The 9,579-nt window shown below is 41.6% G+C and overlaps 1 protein-coding gene across 2 annotated transcripts in view; it reads right to left on the bottom strand.

The window, feature by feature from the left end:
* Nucleotides 1-583: 583 nt before the first annotated feature.
* The window catches only part of SMC6 (structural maintenance of chromosomes 6), a 96,398-nt gene continuing 87,402 nt past the window's right edge, over nucleotides 584-9,579 (bottom strand). For both annotated transcript variants that reach the window (XM_074947565.1, XM_074947564.1), the window contains exons 25-27: nucleotides 9,358-9,510; nucleotides 7,591-7,688; nucleotides 584-3,778 (exon numbers count right to left, since the gene is read on the bottom strand). In XM_074947565.1, coding sequence (XP_074803666.1) covers nucleotides 3,670-3,778; nucleotides 7,591-7,688; nucleotides 9,358-9,510 — 360 coding nt within the window. In that variant the 3' untranslated portion in view covers nucleotides 584-3,669. The remainder of the gene's footprint in view (nucleotides 3,779-7,590; nucleotides 7,689-9,357; nucleotides 9,511-9,579) is intronic.

The following is a 9,579-nucleotide window of genomic DNA, read 5'->3' as shown; positions in this document are numbered from 1 at the left end:
ACTGTGAACTGGTAGTGTTTGTTGCTCACCACAAACCTGAGGTACCTTCTGTGTGATGGTGTAATTGCTATATGAAAGTACGCGTCCTTCAAGTTGAGGGCAGCATACCAGTCCCCTGGATCCAAGGAAGGGATTATGGAGGCCAAAGAGACCATGCGGAACATCAGTTTGCTCATGAACTTGTTGAGCTCTTGCAGGTTGTCAGGGTTCTCGCCCCACTCTGAACTCTAGGGTATATGAAAGTGCATGAAAGACCGCCTAAGCTTATCGCTACCAACTTAGGTTAAAAACTTCCCCAAGGCACAAATCCTTCCTTGTCCTTGGATGGGCACTGCTGCCACCACCAAGTGAGTTAGACAAAGATTCAGGAAAAGGACCACTTGGAGTTCCTGTTTCTCTAAAATATCCCCCCAAGCCCCATCACCCCCTTTCCTAGGGGAGGCGTGAGAATAATCTACCAACCAAATAGGTAAACCAGATTCTTAAAAAACAGAACTTTATTATAAAGAAAAAAAGTAAAAGAAGCACCTCTGTAAAATCAGGATGGAAGGTAACTTTACTGGGTAATCAGATTCAAAACACAGAGGATTCCCCTCTAGGCAAAACTTTAAAGTTACAAAAAACAAACAAACAAACAAACAAACAGGGATAAACCTCCCCCTTAGCACAGGGAAAATTCACAAGCTAAAAACAAAAGAATTTAACACAAGTTGCCTTATTTAATTACTCTTTTTGCAATATTGAGACTCATTTTAGGATGATTTTAGAAGGAGTTTTCTGACCTGATGCTTCTCTGCTTCCCCAGAGAACACACAAACAAAGAGCACAAACAAAGCCTTCTCCCCGTCCCCAGATTTGAAAGTATCTTCTTTCCCCATTGGTCCTTTTGGTCAGGTGCCAACCAGATTATTTGAACTTCTTAACCCCTTACAGGTAAGGAGGAATTCAAGGCTACCCTTAGACCTGTGTCATAACCATACAGCTAGGATGGGCCTGAGCCTGCTTTTGGCTTATGGTATTAGGAAATACCGGGAATAGAAACCCTTGCCCTTCAGCTCCTGAGGAACCTCTTCCACTGCTCCTAGTGATAGGAGCAAGTGTACCTCCTGTATGAGGAGTTGCTCATGAAAAGGGTCCCTGAAGAGGGATGGGGAAAGGGGGTGGAAGGGCGGGAGTGCAGAGAACTGGAGGGAGTATCCCCTCTCTACCATATGGAGCACCCAAATATCCGATTGATTCAGGCCCACACAGGGTAGAAAGGAGATAGTCAGGACAAAAAAGGTAAGCTGAGTTGGATTCAGTCCAAGTTCTGTTGCATCATCCTCGTTCGCACCTTCAAAAGGCCTGCTTCTGGTTTGGATGGGCCAGAGCCCTGGCCTGAGGACAGCTGCAGCCTCTTCATGCTGCTCCTGTTTCTTCTGTGAGCCGTCCTCTGTTGGTAGAACCGTGGAGGAGGTTGCAGCCTAAAATGCCTCCGCTGAGTGGCATGGATGTGGAGGCCCAGCGATTTGAAGGTGGCTTTCAAGTCTTTTAGGCTATGTAGCCTTTTATCCATCTTTTTGGAAAATAGAGTCACACCCTCAAAGGGGAGATCCTGAATGGTCTGCTGGACCTCCTATGGCAGACCTGATACCTGGAGCCAGGAGTCCCTTCTTCTGGCAATCCTGTAGACATACCCCCAAGTGGCCACATCAGCCCCATCCAGAGTGGCCTGCAATGAAGTTCGGGAAATGAGCTTGCTCTTCTCCACCAGGGCTGAGAATTCAGCACAGGAGTCTTGCAGCAGCAGCTCTGTGAACTTTGCCATTCCCCCACATGTACTGTAGCAGTACCTGCTGACAATGGCCTGCTGATTAGAAACGCGGAGCTGCAAGCGCCAGTGGAGTAGACCTTTCTACCAAAAAAGTGGAGTCGTTTCACCTCCTGATTCTTTGGGGAGGGGCCTTGGTAGCCCTGGCGCTCGCGTTGATTAGTAATGCCCACGACCAGGGAATCTGATGGAGCCCTCTCCAGCCTCCTTTTCTTCTGCAGAACCAGTAATTGAGACCAGTGCCTGCCTGCGGCATGTGATCCGCGAGTGGAGCCATGACGGTGACAAGAATCCTTGTCTTTGCTCAGCGCTGATCCCCATGCCGACAGTGCCGGGGCACTGCATACCGAGGAGGAGATACTTGGTACCAGGTCTGCCGACTCAGGGTCGGACTAGGGCCGGAGTGCCGCTTCCATTAGTAGTATCTTCAGGCGCTGAACTCTCTCTTTCAGTGTCCTGGGGCAAAACCGTCTGCAGTTCCTGCAGCAATCCTTTTGATGGCTCTCCCCCAAACATTTCAAACACGAAGTGTGAGGACTGCTTCTGGGCATACACGTACCGCAGACCTCACAGGGCTTTGAAGCCAGGAGACGGCAGCATCCCTAGCGCTGGGATAGCACTGGAGGGGAAACCCCTCCAAAGGAAACTTAAGAACTAAGTAAAGTACCTACTAACTACTTAACACTAACTACAGAACTAATGAGAACTATATACAGACTGCTAAATGCGCTTGTCACGACAAGAGCAAGGGGAAGTTCCAGCTAACTGTCACTGGCAGTAAGAAGGAACTGAGGGGGTGGCCGGTCGGTAGGGCTCTATATTGAGTGCCAGGATGGCACCATTCCAGGGGGTGCCCGAACCGACTCCACGGATACCGCTGGGGAAAGGTTTTCCGGCTGCTGTGCACTTGTACGCGCACACCTGACTGGAATTGACATGAACAAGCACTCAAAGAAGAACCTATTGTTTTGTTACACTTGCATTTATAAGTGGTTCTGTTCTTAAATATATCAAGAACAAATACTGCAGATAATATTTCCACAGCTGAATAAGTAAACACAATTAATATACTCAAAACAAATCTCAGATACTGCCTGATGGCAAAATGATCCTGTCCTGGATAGACTGAACAGCAAAATCCAGTCTTGAAAATTTAGTACATTTTACGTCACATTTTAAAACCTTCTTGAACAGTGCTGAACAATATAAACTTAGCAGAATTTAAGTGTACTTGGACACTTTTTATTTTTAAAACATTACTACTTATATCAGTTTTTAAAGTTTTTTTAAATGATTTTTCTCCAGCATAATTACACAAAATATATTTCAATTTTTCAGAAAAACCAAAAGAGTATATTTTATGTTTTAATCTCCAGCAATTGGCAGTTTAAAAAAGGTTAATCAAAATGAACATTTTCATTTAATTTTTTCCAGTGAACCAAACTGATTTTTTTTTAAACTAAATTCTAGTTTTACTAAAATTACACACTTCATTTACATTTTCATTACACAAACTATTTCTCTATAAAATATAAAGGAGTTGTCTCCTGTACTAGAAATATCCTTCAACTGAATTCTCTTAACCTGCAATAAGAAGCAAGTATGGGTTTGTCTACACAGGCTGTGGAGTGAATTACATTAGGGAAATTTTAATGTGTACCAGCAGGGTATACACAGACCAATAAGCGTGCAACACGCTGGTATGCTTTAGAAATCCTACCCCTGTAGTGCACACTGCTGCACCATGTGTGTAAACAAGCCCTTAGTAATCTTACAGACATATAAATTATATACATTTATACTATAAAAACCTGAACATGAGGGATAGCATATTAATGTGTCAAAGGTATTTATTAATTTTAGTCTTCTTCCTCTTCTTGATGTCTACGTTGAAAATTCAGTGTTGTTTGTCCTCTTTCAGGGTCTTGCATTCGGAGGATCCGAATAAGGCCACTTGTAGGTAGGGAACTAGAAACAAAACACACAATTTAAATTATGACCCTTGCGAATGAGTTAATGTTTCTGCCAATTTGACTCTCCATTACCTGTTTGCCTTATATGACAGCAATTTTTCTTTGATCATATGAAACAGTAAAATGGAGTGAAATTCTGGCGCTACTGAAGTGAATAGCAAAGTTTCCACTGACTTCAATATGTCCAGGATGTTAACCTTTACCTCGAGCTGTGAACTCTATATATTTTATGCAACAATACCATTTTTATTCCAACCCCAAAATTTTAAAATCTAGACTGTATAAATTATACAAATTGAGTTTTAAACTGAAAGCACCAACTCCAAGAGATATAAAATTAGTGCTCAAACACCCCTTAAAGTTTACATTTACCTTAGATCCTGATGCGACAAACACACACTCAACCCAAGTGTAGTTATGCACATATGTGTATGCAGGATCCAGGCTTTAAATTGTGGCAACAAAATAGCTTAACTGTACTTTCTTTGCACTTTTGTTTCCATTATATTAGTGTTCCTCCATATTAATACTGCAATTAAATGCATATACTTTAACAAAATGTAAAATTTGACTTCATAATACTTCACTTAAATGTATGAAACCATATAGCTAGAATTCGATCAAATGGTGAAGTCCAACATACCTAACTAAATGTAGCTTCATAAATTATTCAGAAAGGTATTAGCTTTTTTAAAATATTATGATAGAATATAATTCAATTCTGCTCCTAAATTAATAAGACATTTATAAAAAATAAATTTCAACATAAAGGCTTTAATTCCATCCATATCTTCTGGTGACTTCTTGATGGTTCACATTCCATATTCAAAAAAGTTATTAGCATTAATGCCTTTATTAATACTAACTTTGACTTTTTATGATGTGATTTTACTTACTCTAAATATTGATTATCCATGGAAAAAGAGTCCCCTATATTTATGGAAAAAACCCACAAAACAACCACAAACCTTCCCTGTTACGTCAACATTTTTCTTATAGCTACGTGGTTTGATTAGATTAAGTTTGTGATCTCCTTAGATATACAGTATCGTATTTCCTTTTCCTGGATTATAACACTACCATGTTGACTTACACTAAATTATCTTGAGCTGGGTTTGTGGGGACTTTAATTGTGCTCTTAAATCCTAAATGCCTTTAAAAAATCCCAACCCAAATGCTTGATAGAATAGCTATGATACATCTATAGCAAACTTGCTCTGTGTTCCACTTCAGGCACATTCTTGTGATAAAAACATTCCCTGTTTTTTTTAAGTTATGTAACATTTATTTCTGCTCACATTATTCAGAGCGACAGACACTAAGACTAGCATCAATTGTATTTCATATCATATCCTACTCTCCATTTCCCAAAGTAGGAATTTTTTTTTTTAATAACCATGTCCAGTATTTATTTAATCATTAGTTTTCCAGTAACTTAAGTATGCTATCCTCATCTTCAGGGACAGATTGTGCCTCACCTCACATAGCTGCATAGATTAAGGGGAGATGGTGCAAGCAGTATTCCACACCTGTCTCTTGGGTCCTTGCAAAAGGGCCAGGCACAAAACCAGATCCTCATGGTTCATGAGCATAAGGAGAGACATCTTTATTGGCACCAGTGTGGCTAGTAAACATCAAATGAGGAGGGGCTTGTAATCAATCTACCCTCCTGACTGATCTGATTGAAGCCAGGAGGGTGCTCTAATAGAAAGCTCAAAAGGAACTTCTAGATGTTTAATGATCATCAAGCTCAAACCTACAGACTCTCAGAGGTGGAGATACAACAGCCATTCTTTCCTAAACGATTTTACATAAGGATGCATGAAAACAGACCACTGAAAAGCAAACCTGTCGACTCACCTAGATATAACAGCATTTCTGAAACACCATGGCACAAAAATTAGTAATTCCTGGCCATCAAACTATATAGTACTCCTGGGGGAATTCTGCACCAAAATATTTTAAAATTCTGCATATTTTATTTGTCAAAATAACACTACATAATTACACCAGTTTCAATTATTTTGGTAATTTATTCCAAAATACCTGTCAGCAAGTATGTCTGTAACAATACAGACACGCACAAAAATTCCCCCAGTAGTAGAGAGTTAATGAAACCCCTATGACAACCCAGTTCCTGTTTCTCTAGTCCCTTCCCCACCCCTCCAGAGTTCAGCTGGGGGGCCAGACATCCACAACGCTTCCCCGCCAGAACCCAGCCACGGGGGCCTCCCTAACCAATACATCCAAACAACCTTTCCCCCTCCACGCCTGAGCGTCCCCAGGGCCCAGATACCCACACCCCCTTACCCTCCCAGAGCCAGCTGCAGACCTGCCCACGATATCCACACTGCCTTCCCCCCCTCAAAGCCCAGCCACAGAGCCCGCCCCCCCCAACACTCACACACCCTCCGCCCCAGAGCCGAGCTGCAGGGCCCCCCGTTGCCCACACACCCTCCATCCCCGAGAACCCAGCCCTGGGGACCCCCCTGCCCAGATGCCCGCCACAAGGCCCACGCCTGCCCAGATACCCCTCTCCCTCCCGCAGAGCCTAGGGATTCAGAGGGAGAAACAGCCTGATGCTCAGTGCCAGGCTTGCACAGTTTCCTGTATGATGCCCTGTCCTTCCCTCAGGGCATGCTGGGAACTGCAGCTGCCAGGAACCCTCTAGCTCCCTCCCCCCAGCAGTGTCTTCTGGGAGCTGGGCTCTGCTGGGTCTGGCAGCCCCTAGTAGCAGCTAGCAGCACCACAGCCCATTTCTGTGGGGGAAAGGAAATTGTGCACACACAATGTTAATTTCTGCAAAATTCTGCATTGCGCATTGGCGCAGAATTTCCCCAGGAGTAAATACAGGGAAGAAACTTGGTCACCAAGGTGGAGGAATACTACAGTTGCACTGGCTATCAAATGAAAATTTCTAAGGGCAGAATATGTGTAGCTACAAAATCCAGTCCATAATATTAACAATAGTAGGGGTGTATTAACAGCTTCTGAATGAGTGAACAAGTCAGAATGTTGCAGGAGATGAGAAAAGCATCAAAATCTACTAACATAATGAGAGAGAACAATAGAGAACAATTACTCCAGATAAAATGGTTTACTGTAACAGTAAAACAGTTTGGAGAAAGTCTGATATCTTAAGCAAATTACTTCTTGGAATAGTTTCTTCTGGAGCATACAGAGGAGAGATGACTTTGAATTAATTTTAAGTAACACGGGAAGTGGTTCAGAGAGCTAGTGTAGCGAAGACACTAAGGCGACATCTACACTATAAGCTTGGGGCCTGACTCCCAGCTTGTGTAGACATACTAGTGCTGGATCTCATCTCAGCTTGCACGCTAAAGCAGTAGTGTAGCTGTAGCAGCACAGGCAGCACCAGCCCAGACTGGCAGCTCCAGCTATGTACCCGCAGGGTTTGCCCTCGGGGCAGCGAGCACAGTGCCACTGCTGCCGCTACCCATGCTACCACAGCTACACTGCTATTTTTAGTGTACTGGCTCAGATGAGAGTTAGTGTATGTCTATGTGACCTGGGAATCACACCCTATCTCACAGTGAAGACGTACCTTAAATAAGAGTGACCTTAAATAAGATCTTGAAACTTGAAATCGTTGAAGGAGAATGGAGTAGGGAAGTGAACAAATACCAAAAATCCCCAAATCATCACGGTGGCCATTTAAGAATGCTTTTGATGCTGATATCCTAGGCATATATACTGTGAAAAAAGTCTATTGCCTTCTTTCTTACGTACCTATTTAACATTTCTAGTGCACTTTTTGAGCTAGGAAGTTTAAGGAAAAATGATTACCTCATGCTCTGTGGGGTGAGCAAAATGAATTGTCGATGACGTTGAGAATCTGCCATCTTGAGCATCATGTCCATTGCAATTCTTCTATTAACCATGTCCTAAGAACAGAGGATTGACCAGTTACTGATATTTAGAATATATTTTTATTGTCTTGCATTTCTGTACAGACAAGCTATTAATATAAACACCTGCAAAAACTTAATTAAGTTTGGAGATATTTTGCTAACACAATTATCTAATTAACTAACTAAAACATGTACATTGAAATTCCATCCAAAAAAAAAAAATCTACATCAAGAGAACATGAAGGTTACAGTCAAGCACTGAAATTCAAGAAGTGAATAGGGGCTGTGTGCCTGTCATTACCACTATCCCTTTGCATATGTGTATTATGATACAGCCTTCAATTACGCACTCACATACGATATCTTAATACATCATACCTTTTTCTACTACTTTGGATATGTGCAGCCCCTTATGCTATCATACACCACTCAGCATACGCTTAAGAGTGCTTGGTAGTCACTTATATACAACATGCACAATGTACAAAGCACAGACTCCTACAATGACCTGCCTCCCCTTTGCTGTCAACTACACAAATGGACCATACAAAGATGTAGAAAAACATGCATGTATATTGTATTTGAAAACCAGAATATGACCATGAAATTAAAGACTGTATTGTAATGCACATGCGCAGTGGTGTTGTTACCTATGCTGTCCTGATCACTTCACCGTGCAACCTTAAAAGTTCTCTCAACAAAGTTTCTCACTGGAATTTTCTAGATTTGTTTGTTTTTAGGACAATGTTCAAACAACAACTGAATTATATCACAAAAACCCCAAATCGGGTAGGAAGTTGGCATTTATGTTTCAGGTACATACACTGCAGAGTGTCTGTATCCTCCCTGTCCAGATTCATGATATTTTGTAAAACCAACGTATAGAATGCATCTATCATGCAAGGTCTTGAAGCCATAAATGCCCATCCTCAACATAATCCATGATCATGTTCTGGTCAGAGAGGTACTCAGCTATAACAGAGGAAAGATGAATGGCAACTACTTGGCTCACCACTGACAAATTGAACACACACTACAAAGCAGTCTGCCTGATCTCCACAGAGACATCCTTTGGTAGGAAGGTGCTGTACAGGGTTTTCCTATATACATTCTTTATAAATCAAGTAAGAAGATAGGAGTGTGTATTGCTATTTTGATACTAATTCATCGGTGTTTCAATAGCTTTGGAAGAACTCTGGTGTATAAGCGTGGAGAGGGATGTAAACCTACCTCACGTTTCCAAGAAGCAACACTGAGCTAAACTGCTACATTTGTTCTACCAGTGAAGGCAAAACTGTACACTGATGAAGTGAGGGCATGAGCTAGGACCAGAGTTTCCTTAGCAGACCTCTGAGGAAACTCAGCGATGTTATGTGGACAGTTATGGACTGGGGAAAATGTTAAGATCCAGAAAAGCAAGTTATGTGGAAGTTATATTTCTGAGTTATCTCATGAATTCGACTTATATTTTAAAGTAGTCAGACTTATTTACACAGACAAGCGCCTTATTTCTGGTTACCAACTTGGAAAACGAGAGAGTAAAGTTAATGTATTCTCTAATTAGCATTATGGAGGGAAAATGTTAGTAGGTTCACAACCAAAATTAACTACCATAGTCTTTCAACTTTCCAATGATCTCCACTTAATTACTTTGGTAGTTTATCCAGCAAAACTGGAAGATGTAGCTGAAATTTATACTTACCATGAAGACATCAAATTCATCCAAGCATCTGAAAGGAGATTCAGCAATGGACCATAGAGAAAGAATGAAACAAACTGTTGAAAAAGAACGTTCACCTCCTGATAGAGATCTCATGTCATTTAGAGCAGCCTTGTTTATATCTCCAGGCTGGACCTTGAATTAAGTTAAGACATTCATTTAATTAGTAGATCATGATTGATACTTGCATAAGAAGAATACTGT

This window comes from Natator depressus, chromosome 3 (genome assembly GCF_965152275.1).
Source record: "Natator depressus isolate rNatDep1 chromosome 3, rNatDep2.hap1, whole genome shotgun sequence".
Taxonomy (NCBI): Eukaryota; Metazoa; Chordata; order Testudines; family Cheloniidae; genus Natator; species Natator depressus.
Note: the sequence above shows the minus strand (reverse complement) of the source record. Positions and strands in the feature narration are given on the sequence as shown.